This window comes from Biomphalaria glabrata, chromosome 7, assembly GCF_947242115.1.
Source record: "Biomphalaria glabrata chromosome 7, xgBioGlab47.1, whole genome shotgun sequence".
Taxonomy (NCBI): Eukaryota; Metazoa; Mollusca; class Gastropoda; family Planorbidae; genus Biomphalaria; species Biomphalaria glabrata.
In genome coordinates this window covers 44,272,717-44,296,548 of record NC_074717.1, presented here as the reverse complement: position 1 = coordinate 44,296,548, position 23,832 = coordinate 44,272,717, and the positions used below count along the sequence as shown (strand labels likewise).

The following is a 23,832-nucleotide window of genomic DNA, read 5'->3' as shown; positions in this document are numbered from 1 at the left end:
CAAAAAGCTTATCTTATATATTAAAGACGTTTTTTCAAAAAAAAAAAAAAAAAAAAAATTATGTCTTAGGCATTTCATGTATTAATCTAGTCATGCATGTTAATCAATGACTTAAACTATGCTAAGTCGTTGGTTTTCCTAGCTGATTTGGGCAACCTATTCCATTCTCTAATGGCACTAGGGACGAAGGAGCACTTGTATGAATTTGTTCTAGCATATGGAAAAAGAAATGTGCCTCTATCTTTGTTTCTTTCTCAATATTTCATTATGTTTTGTTTTTCTATTTGTAAATTATGGTTTACTGTTTAATATATTATAGCTACTTTACTTTTACTAATGATGCTACTCTAATCTAATTGGAATATTCATTGTTATAAATCTCACTGCTCTATTTGTATTTATTCTAGTGTCTATGTTTTCTTGAGTTGAGGAATCCCAAACAGAGGATGAATATTCTAATATTGGCCTATCTTAAGTTTTATGTTCTTGTTTTATTTCCCACTCACCAGCAGGAAGTCAACTCTCCTTATTATTAAGGTCACATTAAGTGTGCGTGGGAAAATAAGATCCTTCCAGATAGCCTGATTTGCTTAAACATGATGTGGGGTCAAGGTAGAAGCTTGTAGAAGGTACTATTGATGACGTAAAGGATCTAGAGAAATCTTGGTATTGTAATATTGAAGGAGCGTAAAGCTAACGACCAAGGTCAGTCAGTAGTCATTGTTCACGGTTGGTCATTAGATCGTTCACAGCCATTAGCCATTGATCATTGTTTCAAGCAGTGATTGTTACAAGTATTCAGTATTGGATTATTATTACTAATCTGTAATGGATTACTGATCATATGTATCTCTGTGTTATATCTCAACTATAATATTATTTTAAGTCAGCCAAGTTATCATTGTGATTTATATTTTGGATTATTTGCTTTGTTGATCTGAGTTTGAAGGGATTAACAAGGGGGGGCTTGAGTTCAAATCCCAACTTGAGCAGAGTTGTGTTTGCTAAGCGCCTTAATGCAGCATGGCAACTTTCTCCCAGATACCCCTTCTCCCAACTGATCCATAAAAGAGATTGAACTATAGCGCACTGAGCATACTAAAAGCATGAAAATTGCGCTATGTAAAAGCAAATGTATATATATATATATATACATATATATATATATATATAAATAAATATTTATATATAAATCTTTGTTACAATAATACAGCAGTATAATAACATATAAAAGGAACACTTTTGTGAGACAAAAGAAATGCAAAGACATACAATTCAACATCATGTAAAATCTACAGGTCATTAAATTGAAAGATGATGTGCAGCAATAGCTTTCAGCCAAATAAAATAACATTCTAAAATCATAAACTGGACATGTGGAATTCTTTTTGAGAGTAGAAAGTTGCTATGTACAAAACATGTTAATAAGAAATAAGCCATAATAATAATCTTCTCTAAATTATATTAAAATGAGAAACAGCATTTTTTTTTTGCCTGTTGGCATTAAAAAAAAATCTATCACGAAAGTGAATAACTTTTATATATATGAACATGTATGTCTTAAAGCAAGCACTGAAATAGAAATAACAATGATAACATTAAATAACACATTCAAAGTAAATAATCATGTGAAGAACTGATGTTGTTTTGTTTTAGGAGTAACATATTTTTGCTTGAATACTTATAAAAAAAATTATTAATTTATGAATGGTGTCGTATAAAGTGGTTGATAAAACTGGAATGCGGTGGTTTCATCCTGGCGACCCCCTGTAAACATTCATTAGGAGAGAGAGACGTACAATAACTTGGATAGAAACCTGCCTCCATTGGGTGTCCACATCACATTCATGTCAACAAGCATTGCACATAGAGATGATAAAAGAAAGGCTACACTAACCCATCCCATGCCCACTAATAGATAGTGGCAGTACATTAAAATAACAAGTAGGAACCCCTCAAGGGCTCTGCTTCCCAAATCACTGGGAAGGAGGAAGCCAGATGAGGCTCCAGGATTTGTCTCTCAAAATAACGGATTCAATAATCACCTCTGGACAGATGAAGTGTCATCTATCATTCCTAGCCTCTGGGTAAAATCCATCCCATTGGTCAAGGTCATAATAGGGCACAAGCTCAACCCTTGATAGACACTTACTGAGGAGAAACGCGGAGACAGAGAAAGCTCAACAGACATAATAAATTTGATTTTGATTTCAGGTTTTTCATAACATTGAATAAAAACAATATGCTTTGCAACACAGCCTAAGGAAAAAAAAAATATATTTTGAAAACAAAATATTGTAAACAATTACAAGACAAAATTAAATTTAATGCACATTTAATATTGAAATATAAATTTTTGTTGGTTTCTTTAGTAAATAAATACTCAATCACAAATATAATTCAATTAGCTTGAAAACAAAACACCTTGCCCTGTAGTAAAACTGTGTGCATCCGGCTCTCACATTTTACACATATAAATTTGCAATGTATACAAACATATATTTACACATTGGAGTCAAAACAGCAAGATAAGAACAGATATAACTAAATATATAACTAAACATAATGAAATCAAACTTTCTTGATAGATTAAATATTTTGTGGAAAAAATTCTACATAGTTATTTAATAGTTTAAAACTACATTATCACAAAATTGTACATTAATAAAATGCTGACTATAAATTATTTCATTTTTTTTCCCCTCTGTAGTACTTACTAAAAAATTGCAAATGATTTTTTTTCTCTCAGAAACCCCTACCATGAAAAATACAGATTTATAAATTATTATTTTCTTATCAAGATAAAAATACTTTTAGAGATATAAAATCATTCATTCCCAATTTCCATATTGAGCTTTCATTTTCTTTCATGTATTGGAATAATTTCAACCTGAGCACAGCTTAACAATACAGCAATTACCCAAATAAAATGTACATCAATAAATGTACATAAATAAATATATTGAACATCTTTGCATTTCTTAAAAAAAAAAAAAAATGCAAAATGTAAAAAATAATAAATGCGAATTGAACCCATTTTTTTTTTAAATCAACAGAGTATATTGAAACAATAACAGCTCCACTGAACAAAAAAAAAACCATCAAGTTAATTAACGATTTGTCCATTAGGTCTTTACTTGTTTTGATAAAACTTCTCAGCTGATACACGTCTTTAAATGGCATTTTCATAATGAAGATTTAAGGACAATTGTAGATATCTGCCCACTGTATCTGTAATGAAAGTTTTAAAATACTAGACTGATTTAATGGAAGCTGAATGTCAACGGATGAAACAAATAGGATACAAAAAGTTCATTTAAATGTTGCGTCCATAGAGTAGATAACTGTCAGGGGGAGGTATGGCGAGAGTGAATATGTTACTTTGATATTTTGGTATGATAGTTATATCCCCTTGTCTATGTACTACCAGGTTATCTTATGTTCTTATATAATATAGACGTTACTTCAAAAAAGAAGATGATTACGTCCTATCAATGTGAATAGTCTTGCACGTGTTATGAACTTAGTCTTCAATGAATGTGCGAGAGAGTGTGTTAGTCAGTGAGGTCTCGTTCCCGGTCCAGGAAGGTTGGACAGTTGCTTCCTGGACTGGTGGTTGTGTATTAATATTTATTGTATGCTTTATTAAATATTAAAGTTATTCATTTCTTCAATGAATGTGCAAGAGAGTGTGTTAGTCAGTGAGGTCTCATTCCCGGTCCAGGAAGGTTGAACAGTTGCTTTCTGGACTGGTGGTTGTGTATTAATATTTATTGTATGCTTTATTAAATACTAAAGTTATTAATATTTCATGGAAAGTATTATTGTTATTCATGGATGTTGGAGTTAAAGTATAGTTAGTATTAAGTGCTCTTAATTGTAATTAAGTAACCCCTAATGATCCTAGAAATCAAAAGAACCCAACAATAACAACAATAGGAAAAGGCAAACAGAGAGAAAGTGATGGAAAGAGAACATCAAAAAATATCATTGAAAGAGATTCTATTGAAGGCAAAAGAGAGGAATGGAGAAAGATGATCATGTGTGGTGCCCCCAACTATGGGAAAGGTGAAGGTGAACAACAATAATAATAATCACTGAATTTAGTTCTATTACTACCCCCCCCCCCCCAACACAACTGAGAAGATCCACATTACACACACGACCAGGCCTCCATTTAATTGAATCCATTGAGACTCACAAATTAATGCCTGCTTTACCCCAAAGCATCATATCCAGATAATTACATCTCATAAATTCCTTTCATTATCTTAAAGGCATAATGTGCTCTTCATGAAACTTCATTGAAATATCAAATCGGCATCATAAAAATAATTTTAAATTCTCATAGAGAAAGCACTGCCAAAATCTTGACAGAAATTTTAGCATATAACTTTTAACAAATAAAAAAAAAAATTACTTTTGAATATCTTATCAATTAATCTGCCAAAATATAAAAGAGAAATATTCTAGCTATTTGTTTCTTTGTGCATTGAGTATGCTTTATAAGACAAAATCCTACTGCATTAAACTTTTTAAACTTTGCTATAAAAATAACATTGCTGACCTTGTAAAGAACATTAAAAATAAGCGAAAAAGAAAAACCAAACTATTATGCAATACTTGGGGCTTTATGTTGGGTTAGAGCTAAAAAAAATATACAGCGACAACATGCAACAAAAAAATAAGTGATTTTAAACTAAATTCTTACCAATATGTCTGAAAAAGTTGGCAGGTTTTTGCCAACTAATGCATATAAAATATACTGGAACTCCAAGGAAAACAACTAGAGCTACAAAACCAAGTTCTTGAGTTTTTTCCTTAACTGATACAACTATCAAAAACACAGTCAGGATTGTTGCTAGAATTGGTAATATCAATGGCACCTTTTGGGAAAAAAAAAAGGTTAATTCATATTAAATCCAGAAATGTAAGATATATATTCGTAGTGGATGTTTATTATTTTGTCATCATGGAATACTAGCAACCAAAATTGATTCCTGCTCAAGAGATGGTGCTGAAATTCTATGAAATGTAAAACTAATTTCCTTAATCACAATAAAGATTATTATTATTAAGTTATTTTTATATTGTGAGTTATAATTGTTGGAGGTAGATTTCTAAGATTAAGTTATAATTGTCGGAGGTACATTTCTAAGATTAAGTTATAATTGATGGAGGTACATTTCTAAGATTAAGATTCTATCTAAGTATTCAAATTAAAAGGAGGCATGGTGGATGAACGGTAAAGCACTTAGTTTCTGACCTGGGGTTCCAGGTTCAAATCCTGGGAAGACTGGGATTTTTTATTTTGGGATATTTGGGTGCCTCTGAGTCTACCCAGCTCTAATGGGTACCTGAAATTTGTTGGGGAAAAGTAAAGCCGGTTTGTCGTCGTGCTGGCCACATGACACCCTCGTCGACCGTAAGCCAAAGAAACAGGTTACCTTTACATCATCTGCCCTATAGACCACAAGCTATGAAAGGGGAACTTTACTTTTTAAGAATTAAATAGGAAATACTTCAATAAAGAAGATGATTACGTCCTAGGTGTGTTCCTTGGTCAATCTAGTCCTGCATGTTAATCAATGACTTAAATTCTGCCAAGTCATTGGTTTTCCTGGCTGACTCAGGCAACCCATTCCATGCCCTGATAGCACTAGAGAAGATGGAGCATTTGTACAAATTTGTCCTAGCATTTGGAACAAGGAATGTGCCTTTATCTCTGTGACTTTCTGAGTATTTTATTAGGTTTTGTTTTGTATTTGAAGATTATGGTTCAGTGATTTATGTATTATTGCTACTTTACTTCTTTCCTGAAGGGTTTCTAAATTTACTGATTTTACTAAAGGTGATACTACTTACTCTTAAAGGACGGTGTATTGTTGGGGATTTCCATCGTAAGGTAAAAAAACACAGCAACAAAATAAGGATCATGAGACCTACAAGAAAAGAATTTATTCAAGTCAATTGTTACCTATACAAAAAAAAAAAAGACTAATTGAGCAAATATGTTTTAGATTTTTAGAAATATGTTGAGTACCTGTGTAAAGACTGACAACTGAAATCAAAGATTCTATACTTTCTGCTGTTAACAGCATCACAATGGCTAAAGATCCCTGCAATGTTAAAAAAAATATAGTGTAACAATTTACTTATTTATTCCTTTAAACATATCTTTGTAACTCCAGTGGCGGACTGAAAGGAGTTGAGTTTTGAGTTTAGGCACATCGGCACAATTTAGGCCATGTCGTGCCCGTAATCCTTTAAGGATCAATCTCCCTTTATATAACAAGGGCTAAATTCTATACAGTTAAATCATTAAAAACAAGGTTAAAATAGTAAAGGTAGTAAAAATTTAATAATTTGGTAAAAATTTTATGTAAATATTATATGTTCACAATTCAAAAATCAGATCTTCATAGACAACCCCAACTCCCGGACAAAGCCCAGTACCTTCCCAGGGTCGACATTGTTGAATAGTGTTTTTAAGTTGTGTGCTCTAAAAAATTTCTCCCTGACATCCTGGTATCTGGGGCAAAATCAATGAGGATATGTTCCACGGTGAGGCGAGAGTGTCACAGTACTCACAAAGTGGGGGCTCCTCTCTTTTCAGCATAAAAGAGTGCGTGATGTAGGTGTGGCCAATCCTAAGTCTTGACATGGTCGTGCTACCACGCCTTGTCAGACCCTTAGATGTGGGCCCCCACCTGACATCCACCACAATCAGCCTGAGTTTGTTGTGAGTCTCAGCCTTCCATAGGTCCTGCCACTCTCAATAGGTGGCAGAGGCAATACTTTGTCTCAGGTCCGAGCAGGGAATTTGGGTTCCTGACACTGCTTGATTTAGGGCTCTCTTTGCTTCTCTGTCTGTTTCCCTCTATGCCCACATGGGAGGGGACCCAGATGAAGGTGACATCCCTATGGTCGGCTGTTATTTGGTCCAACAGCTTTAGGCTCTTGTGTACCAATGGAATGTCAGTCTTCATCCGCCCCAAAGCTTGCAATGCAGATTTGGAGTCAGAGCAGATTATAAATTTTCTCCTTTCTAATGCTTTGACGACCATAAGTGCAAGCGATATTGCATGTAATTCGGCCGTAAAGATGGAGCAGCATATCAGGGTGTCTACAGGAGATTGTTTTATTCCAAAAGGAGCAGACACACGTGACCTTTTCATCCATTTTGGATCTGTCTGTGTAGGACTGAGACAGTTAATGTGTGTGCAGCCTACTGATACACACGACTCAGGCCAATCACACAGGTCAACGGCTGTTGATAGACAAGGGACAGTACTGCTAGTTCACGCAAATATGACCAGTATTATGGTCATGTGACCGAAAGCCTTCATGGTCGAGAGACAGTGTGTAAGAAAGGACAGTTGAGTCCAGGACAGCAAAGCAGTAAGGACTAGTGGTACCTTTGAGTCCTCGAGAATGTAGCTGTACAAGCTAGAGAGACCTGTAATGTTTAGTAGGTAGTTCTGTTAAGTACAAGAAAGCATTTGAAGGTAGTGTGGCCAATTGTGTTTATTGGCTGTTGTGATGTAATTGTAATTAAAATGCCACATTGTTTATTGAACTTTTGTTGTCAATTTCTTATGTTAGATGTGCTGTGTTGTGTTTAGCAGTGTTTACAGAAGACCTGATTAGGAGAGATCGTAACAATACTTAATAATATTGGATTTCAAACTTTCTCAAAAGTACAATCCTAACCCATACAGAAAAGATGCCCAACCCAGCACTGCTGTTGAACAATAAGCATGGCCTCTATATTACTGGCATTCACAGTGCATTATTATTTGTTGAGTACTCTCCCCATTTTAGACACATGATATTTCAGTATTTGTCTTATATTCTTGGTAAACCAGTAAACTCTGATTTAGAACTACTTAAAAATTAGGCATTAAAGTAAAAGCAATTGTAAAATTTCTATATTAATGAATACAGAATCCAGACTCGAGTTGTGTTTGTTGAGCGCCTAAAGTCAGCACGGAAACCTCCCCCACACGTCCATAGAAGAGATTGGACCAGAGCACCCTAAGGATGCCTAAAGTATGAAAAATGCCCTATACAAAAGCAATTAAAAAATTTCTTGGATACAAATGAAATAAATTAATAACGAGTTATTCTCTCTTCTTTCTTATTTAGGGTATCCTGTAGTAAACCAGAAATCAATCCAACCATCCCAGAGGCACTACAGAACATGGAGGGCTCTTGCCTGCCTCCATTCAGATCTCTCCTGAGCTTTTTGTCTCCATGCTCCAACCCTAAGATGGATGGACCAGAAACATCAAAGCAAAATAATTTTTTTGTCATTAACTTTTTTTATACTTGATTTTATTGCTAAAAAATTATTATTTTTTTTTGTAAATCTTAATTTCCTATAGACATGGCTATTATAAAGCTTGAAAATTTTGTTAGCTTTGGTAATTTATGTCTTTAATCTTAAAAAAAAAATTGCTTTTTGCTGCAGTGAACCTTGATCCAAGCCAACAACTTACCAGTGCAAATGTTGCAGGCCAAGGTGTATGAAACTTTTTGTGTAACATTGTCATAAATCTGGGCATGTGACCATTTCTGCCTGCAGCAAATATCATTCTATCAAAAAAAAAAGGTGAATCAATGAAAACTGCAGCAGGTGATATTGATCTATAGAATAAAGACTGCGAGGTTTGAAAATATCTTAAACATATAAAAAAGTGATATTTAATATTAATAAGTAGTATTTACATATCGATAATTAGTATCTCCCCAAAAGTGACAACTCTCCCCCAACCAAACACTGGATCAATAAAAAATCTGTGTACATTGTTTTTGTATGCACAAGTGTCTGTTTGTCTTATTAACAGCAGTTACACATAGGCTGATAACATATGTATTAGTTGAATGATATATGAAGAAAGATGTTTGTAGAATGGACCTGAATGGTAGCTATAGATATGGAAAAAAATCATCTTTATGCTAATTTTTTTATGAAGTCACATCTGGAAGCTGGAATATCCCTTTAATTAAATCTAATGTCCTAGACACTGCCTTTAATACATATATAAACCTGGCTGTGACATAAACCAGAATAATTGAATCTACTCTTAGTAAAAAAATAAGTTCCCCTTTTCAGACCTTGTGATCTATGGGGCAGATGATGTAAATCTATTTCTGTGGCCCATGGTTTATGAGGGTGTCATGGGGCCAGCATAACAACCAACCACCTTTACTTTTCCCCAACTAAGCTAGACAGGCCTTAAAGTGGAAGCTCAAGGGCACAAGACGTAGAGGAAGACCAAAGAGAATGGCAACAGAGTGTACTAGATGAAGCCGAGAGGACAGGAAAGAGCTGAAAAGCCATTGAAAAATATAGCAAGAGACTGTGGAGAGTGGCCCCCGTTCCTCCATCTACACTCTAGAGTCTAGATTGTTAATCCATGGTAGACACAAGTGGGCAAAGAAAGTTTTAGGAGGACCAAAGTGAATGGCAACGGAGTGTACTAGATGAAGAGGACAGGAAAGAGCTGGGAAGCTATTAAAAATATAGCGAGAGACTGTGGAGAGTCTAGATTGTTAATCCATGGTAGACACAAGTGGGCAAAGAAAGTTTTAGGAGGACCAAAGTGAATCTTTATTTCATCTAAACTTTAGGTAGATTGTTGTCCCTCGGTAGACACATAAGGGCAAAACAAAAATTTAGGGGGGAAAAGTGAGCTATAGATTATCAACTCTAACATTTTTTTTACTTGGTTTTAGTACTAACTGAAATCTTGTCTACATGTAGTATGTTTGTTTAACTATGGACACTACCAGCAACTCTTCAAGATGAATTTAGACCACAGTAACAAGATATTTTAAACGTCCAATTATAAAACAATGGAAGAGATCTACAAAACAGTTGGTAATTGGCCTCTTTTTTGAAGTTGCTTAACAATGTCAAGAACAACAAGTAAATATTTAAAAAATACTTTTTTTTAAAACAAAGCTTATATTAAGCATACTTGAATCAATTAGTTTGGATCAGTCATGTGATTTAATTTGTAATAGATCTAGACTAACAATAAAAAAAAAGCATTTATAAAAAAAAATTTTAAAAAGGGGAACGACCTGAATTCAAATTCATGGCTCAAGCCTTCTAAGACTTCTCAAGTCAATGCGGTAAACACTCTGCTTCATGGAGAGCTAATGAAAATGGAAGATTGTATAGTTATCTATTGTTTCTATAGTCTCGTCCTATTTTTCAGGTTTGTGTTCACTAAGACTCAGACAACAATCTATAAAGGGGACTAATTCAGCTTATACAACCACTTCAATTACAAGGATGCTTACAGCATAAAAATTACAATTTCTTTCCCTTGTTTGAGATACCAAACAAAATAATTTATTACCAATACTTAATTAACTAGTTTTTTTTTCTTTTTATTGATTCTTGTGTTTTCAGCTAAAAGGATAATTGTGCAAAATTTCAGCTTGATCCGAGAGTGTGGAAGAAATAATGAGTACAAACTTTATACCAGACAGTCAGAGTTGATATAAACTTTGTAAAAAGTTTAGTTGGTATGATCCCATGTTAAATTGTTAAGATACTAATAACCAAAAAAAAAAAAGGGAGGAATACCTAGTAAAAATGATGAGATAATACCAAAGATTCATCCTATGTTAACTCCCTGAAGATAGCATAAAACTGTTTTCTTTTTATTTTTAATTATACTCAAAATACAAGAAAAAAAGAAATACCTTGATTGACTAAGAATAAGAACATTCAATGTGCCAATGGAACACAAACAAATGAGCACAACCAACACAAAAGGCAGCACTGGGTGAATCATTCGTGCAAACAACTGAGGATGAAGTTCAACTTAGAAGTGAATGTCATAAAAACCTCATAAAATATAAACAATATTAAGATGTAATCTGTCATCCGTGTAACAGATAATTTTTTTTTCTTTTACATTTTTGGATTGTTTGAAAATTTTTAACTCAAGTGGGTTTTCTAAGTTTGTTAAGAAAATATAAGAACATCAGTTATTGTTAAGATCAATGTAACATGCAAAAATACAAGGGTAAGGAAAAACTGAAGTGACTCAACAGTATACGATATGGCTTATCAATGGTTGGCCAAATCCTGATTGTCTCAAGAAACAGTGGATGCTCCAAAATAATTGTGTTTATTAATCATGAATGATGCAGTTCAAGCAGATTTTTTTAAAAATCAAGTTCAACAGTTGAAATTATCCCAATATTAGTAGATTAAAGAAAACAAAATATCTATTTACACTTTAGTATGTTGAGTTTACTTTAACTATATGTATGCATACGGAATCTGAATGGTTAGATTAATTACCATGGCAACAGCATCAGATTTCAAAGCATCCTCTTTGGATAAGACAGTAAAGTAAGCAAAATTAGCGGCCACCATTGTAGTTATAAGGAAAAGAAAGCTAAAGCCAAGACCTCGAGGTAAATCTCTGCAAACAAATGAAACTGTATACCAGCAATAGAGTAAATGAGCAATGCAACTTTAGCAGTAAGGAACAAAATAGAAAATGGTTACATCAACTGGGATATATTAGCATTGAATCTTCATCGTTAGCACTAGAAATCCTGAAAAGCAAATACGTCTATTAGATAAGAAGACTTTCAATGCTTGAAAAGAGAGTTGGGATTTCGGGTTGTGCTAAAATTGACAAGAAAAAAAAATGTATTTAAGACACACAACATAATGCAGTAGTTTTATTCTCAAACACATTGTTACAGAGTCATTCCTTTTTACTTTGTGTGTGAAAATGTACACTTGAAATCACAATATTAATGCTAAAATAAAATTGGTCTACATTTTTGTAACAAAATAAAATGAAAGAAACTAACAAATAGAAGTTACAATGTGAGAAAACTACTGACTATGTTAAACATGATGCAAATGAGAAATAAAAAAGTAAGTTACATTAAACTGGAGTTGGTACGTTAAGTCTACTTAAATAGTAATCGTATTCCTAAAACTCAAAAAGTTACACAACACTAGGTCTATTAAAACAAATGTCTTCTTCAACTGTCATGCATTTTTTTTTCTAGATCCCAACCCAATATTTATGAAAAAAAAAAATGTTTGTGTCAAGGCAATTAGAATAAGTTTAATTTATTGCTTTTTATGTTCTCAATTTTCAACTCTAGGAATAATTATAAATTAATTATTTATTAATAATCAAAATTAATGAGCAATTATGCGATTGTATAAAATCTGGAAAGAAGCAATTTTCGCAACATTAATAGTTTTGAAATTCAGGGCTATTTTACTCATGACCACCTCCCAGAGTAATAGTAGTATGAATTCAACTTTCAAATGCAGCAAAAATATTTCAAAACTAAAAATGCAATTACAAAACCAGTTTGTTTAGTAGAGTTAAATAGTCATTGTGAATGCATGTCAATAACAACATAACTAGAAGATATAGATAATAACTCTCATCTCCAGTGGATGCTACAAGTAAAAAAGAAAATTTCATTCAGCCACTTTTTACAAAGCAACATTTGGTTGACCAATAAAAGAAAGAAATTGTATGGTTTCAAATTGAACTATTTCCAGAAATGTCTAACTTTAAGACCTGCTACCAGTTAGTTAGGTAGGATACAAGTTTGATCATTAGTGGGTGCATGTCTACAAATAATATTCTGGAGCTAGAGCCTATTAATCAGCTTATATCTTGTAGAAGTGAAAATAATGCTACTTTTATTTTCTATATTTTTTAAAGGCATAATCATCATCATCATTGGCCATCATCAATAAGTTTAAGTTCAAAATTTTAAAAAGTTCAATCTTTTCTATTTTTTTTTGTTCAACTTCCCAGTTATCAGCACTAGACTCTTGCCTGCTTCTCACTAGCACCACCCATTGGGGAAAGTCCAAAATACCGCCCACTAGTGATACCAAGTGTAATTCTTGACATTCAGTTAGTGTGTGATTCACAGCACATGTTAGCATGAAAGAATTATCACATCAAGACATATCGTTTTATATTCATACAATATCCAAGTATTATTTTTCTAGCTATTTTTTCGTAGATCCAACATTTGAAAGTGTTTTCAGTCGAGAAGTTTTGAAAAAAAAGAACGATTGAGAGAGGGCAAGAGAGATTTTTCTTAAGAAAAATAAAATTCTATTAATTAACTGAACTAGTTAAGCTAAATTAGAATGCAAGCAACTGTATTTAATAACAGAATCAACAGAAGTGGTTCTCAAACTTTGAAGTCACAAATTCATTTTTTTAAATCAAATACAATCCCAACCCAAAGCTTAATATAATTTCAAAAGAAGTTGGATAGAACCACTTACAAGGGTTGGGAACCACTGATTATGAACAAAAAATCTGCCATGTTAGCCTTCGGACATTTACAATGGTTATAAAATTCCTAAACTTTAAGTAGAATGCATTAGGAAAAGTAATTAGAAATAAGTTACAATTAGACTCTAGAATAATGCAATCAACTTTTCTAAATAAAATGTGGTGCGTATACACAAGTCCAATACAACATTTGATTATAGTGCTCTAGTTATTTCTCTGCTTAGTATGGACAAATCAAATACAACATTTGATTATAATGCTCTAGCTATTAGTATTTCTCTGCTTAGTATGGACAGATCCAATACAACTTTGATTATAGTACTCTAGCTATTAGTTATTTCTCTGCTTAGTATGGAAAAGTCCAATAAAACATTTGATTATATTTCTCTAGCTGTTAGTAATATTTTTTTTATGGAAATAATACACTTAACAATGCTATTAATTTAAAAGTGTTAAGAAGTGAAAGGTTTAGTCAAGACACCAAAGAGTCCAGGGCACACCTTGTGAAGAAGACAAACAAAAGAATTGGGCCAAAGTTTTGACCGAAACAAACAAAAAAAAAACAACAAACAAAACACCACAGAGTGGTCAAGTTACAACAATTTCTCTGGCTTAAGTTTACTGTAGAACTCTCTCTAGCTTTGAACTAAATATTTCCTTACATTTCTTTGTGAAATACAAAAACAAAATAATCAAAACATTTATATGGCCTACAGTATGCCTACATTATCAGAGTGAAAAAAAAAAAAAAGTGTGTATTTTTGTTGTTGTTAGTTATGATTCTTTCTGGCACACATGATCAATGTTTTGTGATAGTTTATATCCAAGAAAGTATTTTTTTGTCTTTTCTCTAACAAATCTCTGTGTAAAGAAATGCAGACATATGGAAACAAAAGACAGACTAGTGAGCAATAAAATCAAAGAAATTGTTACAGCAAGGAGTACTTACAGATCACACCGGCTGCGTCCCCTGTCTAAGTAATACAAACAAATATGCAAACAAGTAAACATTAATAGTACCCTTATCATTCAGTACAGATATGTAGTAAGTACCATAACAGTTTCACACAATGGCTGGCTAGAAACAAAAGGATGTTAGCAAATTATGGTTCCAATGTGTGGATTTCAATATCATCATGACCATAATCTTATAGCCCTGTTTAACTTAATAACCTTATAAAAAACTTGATAGAGACAAGTAACAATGGCTACTAATGTTAAGGTTTTAACACTAAAACAAGGCAGAGTCATTCAATTTTAGGTTGTATTTTTACCTGCTCTTTTCATTCAAGTGTTTATAAAAACTTTGTCAATTTTAAACGTACCTTTCTGGTTTCTTCACCTCCTCTGTTAAAATTGTGATAATTGGCCTGAGAAAATTTACAATGAAATATTATTGAAGTAACTGGAAATGGTTCCCCAATAATTTTATTATTTAATCAACTTAAAACAACGGTTACCCGCCGTAATAGTGCAAAATTTAGAGACAAATAGCACTGACTTATTTATCTTATCTTATAAAATACAGATGTTACTTCAAAACAGATGATTACATCCTATGTGTCATACATCTAGTCATGCATGTTAACCAATGACTGCCAAGTCATTGGTTTTCCTGGCTGACTCAGGCAACCCATTCCACGATCTAATCGCACTAGGGAAGAAGGAGCGTTTATGATATGCTTAATAAGTAAAAGATTTTAATAAGTGAAGATCCTGGGCAGGATTTTTTGTTGAGACCTCTACCTTCTTCAAACTTAATATTAACAGATCTAAAAGTATCTCATAATTGTAAAGAAAGAAACAAGAGTACTTGATAATTTCTTCTTCTCATTTCCTAATGTTTCAAATGTATATTTTGCTAAATAATTTTATTTTTGAAAATGTGGTGAAATTGTTTAAGGGCGAGGCATATCTTATGGTGGATTTTACAGGGGCTGGCTTGAATTAACAGAGTTTCCCACCTCCGCAGGCTAGTTCAGTAATAACTGACTTCAACACAAAGTAAATTTTAAAATAAAAAAAACTTAAATGGTCAACACAGATTTACCAAATGAACATTTAATAATGAACAATAAGGTTCTTAGATGAATAATGAGTATTAAGACACATTAAATTATGTTACAATATCATGTTATAAAAAGTACGGCATAATATATGAAAAAATAACGCATCTCACACACATTTAAATACAAATGAAAGGCCCAGAAACATCTACCTACAACAAACTACACAAACGCAACGTGGCTCTACATGGCCAAAAGCCTGGCTCAACGCCGGTGCAAAGAAGAGCACATGGTAACATAGAATAAAGGAGAAATGTAGCAATGCCGCTAAACCAAAAACTTTAGCAACGAACCAGATACCAACATACCAGGCCTAATTAATAATATCTGTGTACTTATCCTTTAACAAGGGGAAAACAGGGGCACAATGCAAAAATACCAAAAACTAATGTCTCCTCCCAAATAGAACTACTAGGAACTAGTAAAGCCCAGGAAAATCTAGCTACAACAAAACTACTAAAATGGCATTGGCTCTACACTGCCCATGACCTGGCCCAAAAACCGAGCACCCTGTAACATAAAATTGAGTAGAAATGTAGTCATGCCACTAAACCAAAAACTTAAAGCGATGACGCCAATACCAACAAATCAGGCCTGATTAAGAACATCTGTGTGCTTACCCTTTAACAAGAGGAAAATAGTGGCACAATGCTGAACACCAACAAGAACTATTACGAACTAAGGAGTGACATTTCACAAAAAAATTCATAACAAATCCTAGAATTATGGGATTTGGGACTTCCTCCAAGTCAGTGCTGTTTCAATATGTAAAAAGTAAAGTAAAGTTCCCCCTTTCAGACCTTGTGGTCTATAGGGTACATGATATAAAGGTCATCTGTTTCTGTGGCCTACGGTTAACGAGGGTGTCATATGGCCAGCACAATGACCAACCGCCTTTACTTTCTCCTAACTAATGCCAGGCACCCATTAGAGCTGGATGGATCCCCAAAATTAAAAATCAGTCTTCACCAGGATTCAAACCCCAGACTTTCAATAGGAAACCAAGCGCTTGACCGCTCAGCCACGCGCCTCCGTTTTGATATGTACACACATACAAAAACCAATGCTGCGCACAACAGTATACAATGATATGCATGTTACACATTTGTGTTATAATTTAGTCATAAAACCTGATTAGCTGGGGCTGCTCTTTGATCAAACATTGGCTAACTAAAGTGTGTCAGGATTTAGTTAAGCTGGTGATAACATCTCTTATCACACCAAATATTTTTAATCTCAGGTAGAGACTGACCAGTTCATTCATCAATTTTGTTATATCCTGTCTTTCTTAATCTAACACCAGCATAGATATCAAAGTTTAGGAATGTTAATTTGGATTGAAAATCAACTTGCAATCTCTCTCAAGCACACCCTTCATCAGACAAGAATATAAACCCTAATTATAATATACATTTTTTTCATGGACAAGAAAATCAGCAGATGTTTTTTTTTTTAAATGGATGCTTCAAGATTGAATTAAAGACAATCTACCATGAACAAAAAATTCAGTGGAGGGAAGGCACCATGCATTTTAACCTGTCTATTGACAGTCATCACCCCAATGTTCACAAGTTGATCACATACTTCCTCAGAGAACAAGAGTACACTAAAAAGAGAACTCTGGGATACAATGAAATAAAACTGCAAGAAAGATAAAGTACAACTTAACAGATGTCTTGCAGCTATGTTGCCAATCAATGAAAACAAACCACTAATAAGAGTTTCTTCATGATTATGCGTACAATTTGATTTTGTGAAAGTCCTTTTTTGTAAATCTGACAATTCTCTTAGTATGCTTGAGTGTTTTTGAAAAGCATTTTCAGAATATAAATTAATAGGAAATCTATTTAAATTATTCACATTTGCTTATTATCAATTGTTCTATTTATATTTGCCTATTTATCTTTTATGATATCTAAAGGGTTAACTGCAAAATGAATGAAAAATAATAAAATTAAAATTAAACGCTTTTTTGCCGGGGTTATTTCGTGCACACTATTTTGTCTGGTCAGGTGAAACCCCAACACTTAAAAAGCTTATAACCAGTCAGCCCAAGTGAGCAGGCAAATGGTTATTATCTTTTATTTTATCTGTTTAGTTTATCTTTGCATTTGACTTTATTTACTTTAGGTCTCGGAGATGTAAAACACACTCACCAGCCACCAAATCCATAGAATGCTGCAAACAAAGCCAAAGCTATGTGTCCAACATCTTTATTGGTACCATCCATGAAGTGATAGATATGTTCCTGGCCTATATCTTAAAAACAATAAATGGATATCTTCAACCAAGGTTAACTTTTAAAAAAAAAATACTATTACTTTTATACAAAGTAGTAATCAATCATTAACTGTTTTCTATATATAATTAGGGTCAAAATAACACAAAATTCTTCTTTAAAAGTATTTGGTTCATTTTTTTAAATATTTTTTAGCCTATTTTTTAAAAGTGAATAAGTATTTCACACTAAAACATTTGATTCACCTGTTGGAACTTGCATTAATCCGAGAATAATGATGATGATAAGTGCTATCACCTTGCAAGAAGTGAGAAACTTCTGAATCACAGTTATGACTTTCATGTACGTGCAATTGATAGCAATGACTGAAACTGAAGCAGAAGTGTCAGAGTGTAGTCATCAAGGCTTTATACATATTAATATTAATTATTTTTTCTCTAAAAATATCTCAATAGGGGAGTGGATACCTGTAGTAAATACATACTTTAACTGCTGTTATGTTGGTGTTGTTATTGATGCATATAAAGGCAGAAACACACAGATTTAAAAAACTTTAACCCTTTCAGCCTCTTTGGATGCATGATGTTATAGCAATGTGATTGTCAAACAAAATGTCTTCGGTTTATATTGTGATGAACAGACCAAAGTTGAGCTTCCAGGCCACAAACTATACCCGTTAACACTTGTATATGTTTGGAAAAAGCAAAACAAGAATTTTTTTCTTTCTAGGCACCATTGCAATTCTGAACTCTAGTGAAGAAAAACCCATAGTCAACATGATGGACGAGCTCCCATCCAAATCACAAGAAAGATGACGCTTACTATAAGCTATCCCGACAAGACCAACGTCTAATCTTTCGACTCAGGACCGGACACAACAGAATGCGACAACACATGTTCCGGAAGCTCAAAATTGGAACCAGTGAAATCTGCCCATGTGGAGTATCACCAGAAAATGCCGACCACGTCCTCCAAAACTGCTCTCTCTACCAAGAGGCCCGTATAAGACATTGGCCCCAAATCACCCCAATAGAAAGAAAACTATATGGAAAGCTCCCTGATTTGGAAACCACTGCGCAATTCATCTCATGTATTGGTCTAGTCATATGAACACTCCAACATAACAATGAGAACGATGAAGAAGAAACATGATTTAAATCTAAAATTAATCTGAATATAAAATGAGCAAATTGCAAGGTAGTAAACTAGATCCTTAATCTACTGGAAGGAAATATCTTTTTAAATTTTGGAGCAAGAAGCGAACTTTTATACCTCTAATATTGAGAATCTTCATTCAATTAACTAAAAGTAAAGTTCCCCTTTCAGTCCTTTTGATCTATAGGGCAGACAATGTGAAGGTTATCTGTTTCTCTGGCCCACGGTTATCTTATATAATACTGACATTACTTCAAAAAAGATGATTACATCCAACGTGTCATGCATCTAGTCATGCATGTTTACCAATGACTTAAATTCTGCCAAGTCACTGGTTTTCCTGGCTGGCTCAGGCAACCCATTCCATGCTCTAATAGCACTAGGGAAGAAGGATCATTTGTCTTAGCATATATGGAACAAGGAATGTGCCTTTATCTTTGTGTCTTTCTGAGTATTTTATTAGATTTTGTTTTTGTATTTGAAGTTTATGGTTCAGTGTTTTATGTATAATTGTTACTTTACTTTTGAGTCTTCTCTCCTGGATGCTTTCTAAATTTAGTGATTTTACAAAAGTTGTTATTCTAGTCAAATGAATGGTTAATGAATGTGTCGTGTGACCAGCAAAAAAAAACAAACCCCTTTTACTTTTAACCAACAAGTTTCAGGTACCCATTAGATCTGGGTAAACTCAGAGGTGCCCGAAGAGTCCCAAGATTAAAAATCCCAGTCTTTCACTAGGATTCGAACCCAAAATTTTAAATTTTAATTTTATAAAAAAATTATTTTTTTTTTGTGGAGAAAATATTGACATATCGTTTTATAAGTGCCAGTTCAAATTTGATTTCTATTGAATAAAAAAAGGGATTTACTTTTAAAAATTGCAGTTTGCTGTTATTTTTTTTTGAGCAGCACTATTTTAAAGCTTGCTAGAATGTGTAACAGTGTAGATAACAGACAAAATAGATGTGTATATACTGTTTGACTTTCGCAATCTATTGGGAGGGAAATTCATGACAGACTGAGTGGTTATTATAATGAGTTGTTGAAAGTATGGCTTATTAGGTCTGATAGTTTACTTCAATGAGTAATGTTTTAGGAATATGCATCTATAAACAAAAACAAAAAAAATACTTTAAAAAAAAAAAAAGCTGAAAATTATACGAAGTGTAATTGTATCAATTAGTTTGGATCAGTCATGTAATTAAATTTGTAATACCAATTGTTTTTGTTAAGCACAATTTCATGCATATAGCTTTCTCAATACACTATGATACTGTTACGTATCTGAACCAGTTTGGAAAATTGGGGCGGGGATATCTGGGTGGATTTTAACGTAATTGGTTTTTAAAAGCATTTACAAAAACAAAAAAAAGAAAAAGAGGAACAACATGAATTCAAACTGGTGGCTCATGCCTCCTAAGGCTGACATGCTAACCACTCTGTTATTGAGGTATTGAAGACTAGAGAAGATTGTATAGTTATATATTGTTTGTTGCAATGTAAAAGGGAACTAATTTAGGCTTATATCACCAATTCAGTCAAGTATAATTTCTTTCCATTGTTCAAGATACCAAACATAATAATTTATTATCGATAGTTAATTAACTTATTGCTTTTTCTTTCATTGATTCTTGTGTTGTCAGGTAAAAGAAATAATTGTGCAAAATTTTATCTTGATTGGAGATTAGGTGTCATAGAAATAACATGTAAAAACTTTTTACCAGACAAACAGACGGACAAAACTGAGTTGATATAAGCTTTGTAAAAAGGCTTGTTGTTTATTAATAAAGTTATTTGCTGTTAGCTTAACAATGAGTTAGAGAATCTTCTTTTGAGTAGCTGAGTAGCAAGTGAAAAAAAAAGGCCATGCAGAAAACAGTAGGCTACTACTATCACAGAATGTAAAGCAACCATTAAAAATATACATTTTTTTTAAAAAGACAATACCTCCATTATTAACCTTAAAATATAATAAAATATTTTTTTTTAATTGAAAATAATATTTGGCTTTACTTCTAGATATAAAATCTAGATGTAATCTATATTAAATTTATGTAAAAAAAATAAGTAAAGCTTAGATAATCTTTCAATAAATTTGAAGTAACTTTGAATTTACTCAGTTATTGCATATATATCAGTTCACTACAGCTGACTACGCCATGTTTTTATTATAGGTCTTTATATATTATTATTACTACCGTATAGATAGGTCATTTAATCTAGACTTAGAAGATGATGCGCACAATTTTCCTCAACATTAATTCAAACCCAATGTTGACTCTAGATCTAAGTTATTCTAAGTCTGGTACTGAAATCAAATTTACATTTATTTATTTTTTACTTTGAAAAATTAAAACGGTCAAACTAAAGTTTTACCCATGTGGCCAACATGCTTTAGTAATTCTTTTCTCAGCGATAAACATCAACCATTTAATTTTAGGAAAATCGTTATAGCCATTTTTGAGATGAGCGTCCAGGGCAGTCCATGAAGTTCTGACTTGAATAGAGGTTTTGTAAAAATAAGTAAATCAGATATAACGCAGGTATGAAGCTTAAGTTACTTACTCATTATCCAGGCAGCAAGTAATTTCACGAGCTCCTCAGGTGGGCTGCAGTCTTTGTATACCATTGACAAACTGTACAAGCTTGTTGTATATGCTCCCAGTGCCCATGACGGTGCAGCAAGGAATATCAAATATCCCCACATAAAAACAAACCCTGGTAAATCCCCAAAAGTCTGATAGACAAAATAATACGGCCCTCCAGCTTTGTGAAACATCAGAGCAACCTCCATCACACATGTTGCCATGCTAGCCTGCATGAAGCCACCAGCTGTCCACATAATCATGGCCAAACCAGGTGACCCACAGAATTTGAGAATCGTTGTTGGAGCAATGAAAATACCAGTGCCTCCTATATTGGCAATAGCAATAGCGACTATTCCAAAAAAACTAATGGATTTCTTCAATTCCACTTTCTTGACTTGTTCATTGATGTCTCCATTAATTATTGTATTGTCTTTGACTGCCACATTTTTGTTACAAGTTTCTTTTTCATGATATTTGTCTGTGTCAGTGTTTTTATGTCTTGATGTATTCAATAAACCAGATGATCTGTTCATTTTTAAGTACCTTATAGAACAATAACAATAAAATAATAATAATAAAATAATAATATCAATAAAATACATAATATCAATAAAATACATAAACTTATTATTCCCAGACACCCTTATAGGGTATAATAGTTTTCTCTTTTGAAAGAACGTCAGTGATTCATAAGATAAGAGAAACAATTGCATAACTTGTTTGAGGTTCTCAGATATTACTTTTACACTCTTATAATTTATTTTCAAGTGCTCTTCTGATTTTTTTTAATCCAAAATATAAAGAAGTTATACTTTAAAAAATGAGCGAAGGTTTATCACCTTATCTTTAAGTGTTTTAAAAAATCCACTTCTTTAAAATTAATCTGTCAACTTTTTTTTTATATAGGCTTAACTTGCACACTTTATTTTAAATTTGTAAAATAATTAACTCAGAAGTAAGATCTATTCTATAGTTAATCTAGAATCTAGATTTACTTATAGATTCTACAATCTAGATCTTAGACTAGTCTATAGATTAATATATCAAGTAGGCCTATATATATATATTTAGACTCTTCTTATATCTTATCTTTTGAAATACAGACATTACTTCAAAAAAAAACATGATTACATCCTAGGCCAGTCTAGTCATGCATGTTAATCAATAACTTAAATTCTGCCAAGTCATATAAATAGGTTTACCTGGCTGCGTCAGGCAACCCATTCCATGCTCTAATAATAGCACTAGGAAAGAAGGAGCATTTGTATAAATTTGTCCTAGCATATGGAACAAGGAATGGGCCTTTATCTTTGTGTCTTTCTGAGTATCTTATTAGTTTTTGTTTATTTTGTTATTTAAAGATTATGGTTTAATTTTTTGTTTGTTTAATTGCTACTTTACTTAAAAAGTCTTCTATCCTGAAAGCTTTCTAAATTTAGTGATTTTACTTATGGTGTACCGTTACTCATAATCAAATGTGAATATTCATTTGTTATAAATCTCACTGCTCTGATTTGTGTCTGTTCTAGATCTAGTCTGTTTTCTTGAGTTGAGGGGTACCAAACAGAGGATGCATATATTATTGGCCTAACCAAGGTTTTAATAACATTTTAGTTTTATATTCGTATTCTACATTCTTCTACATTATATAATATATACTTATACCAGATCTATTCTAGATACTTAGCCACTTAGATGTAATCTAGACTAGAAATCTAGTATCAAGTCAAATGTTGAATGAAATGTAATGTCATTAATCTTCAGATTTAAAGTCTTTAGTCTTTTACTTTTAGAGTTAATAATTGGATGAAAACTAAAATAGTAAAATTGTAGTTTATATTAACTATTAATACAATTTATTTATTTACTAGAAATATATCTAGATGTAGATACTTTTAGAGTATTTTAGATAGCTCTAAATTTTAAATCATGTAGTAAATAGTAATGTTTTAATCATTTTAATTTTAATGTAGTCTACCTGTACTGTTGTCAGGACTAACTTGACTAAGTGAAGATCTTGGAGTGTTCTATAGTAGAGATCTATACTACTAATACTAGAAATATAGATCTAAGTGACATATATGTCTGTATGAGTCCGTTTATTTAATTTTAGTGTAGGCTTACCAAGCTGTCAATCTTGATTTCGAGTCGTCTAATTTAGACCTTGTGATCTAGATCTATTCTAATAGTCACAGTGTTCTCCCTTCATCCGTGCGAGCACTTTTTGTCATTCCACTGGCGACACATGCGAGCTAGATTATTTTTAACCAGTCGACCGGCGGTGTAGCATACGCCGCTATTTTGCAGGGCCGGCCTTAGGCCACTCCAACCTATGCGACCGCAGTGGGCCCAGCACTTTTATAGGACCCTCACTTTCATAGGACCCGCGCTAATTCAAAGTGCATAAATTATAAAATTAAACCATTATATAACTTAAAACAGATTTCCCTCGCCCTCCT

At 32.9% G+C, this 23,832-nt stretch overlaps 1 protein-coding gene across 2 annotated transcripts; it reads right to left on the bottom strand.

Annotated features, from left to right (window-relative positions):
- Nucleotides 1–2,989: 2,989 nt before the first annotated feature.
- Nucleotides 2,990–23,618, bottom strand: LOC106059322 (large neutral amino acids transporter small subunit 1-like). 2 transcript variants are annotated; one of them, XM_056034325.1, is made up of 12 exons: nucleotides 23,498–23,618; nucleotides 21,351–21,916; nucleotides 17,876–18,001; nucleotides 17,548–17,650; nucleotides 14,651–14,695; nucleotides 11,330–11,453; nucleotides 10,723–10,826; nucleotides 8,502–8,598; nucleotides 6,044–6,119; nucleotides 5,866–5,942; nucleotides 4,712–4,886; nucleotides 2,990–3,231 (listed from the first exon to the last, which is right to left on the bottom strand). In XM_056034325.1, the coding sequence occupies exons 2-12, from the start codon at nucleotides 21,904–21,906 to the stop codon at nucleotides 3,173–3,175; spliced, it is 1,542 nt and encodes a 513-aa protein (XP_055890300.1). In that variant the 5' UTR covers nucleotides 21,907–21,916; nucleotides 23,498–23,618; the 3' UTR covers nucleotides 2,990–3,172. The 2 variants fall into 2 exon arrangements, with proteins under 2 accessions (XP_055890300.1, XP_055890299.1); XM_056034324.1 differs by having other exon boundaries at nucleotides 23,352–23,605.
- Nucleotides 23,619–23,832: the final 214 nt, after the last annotated feature.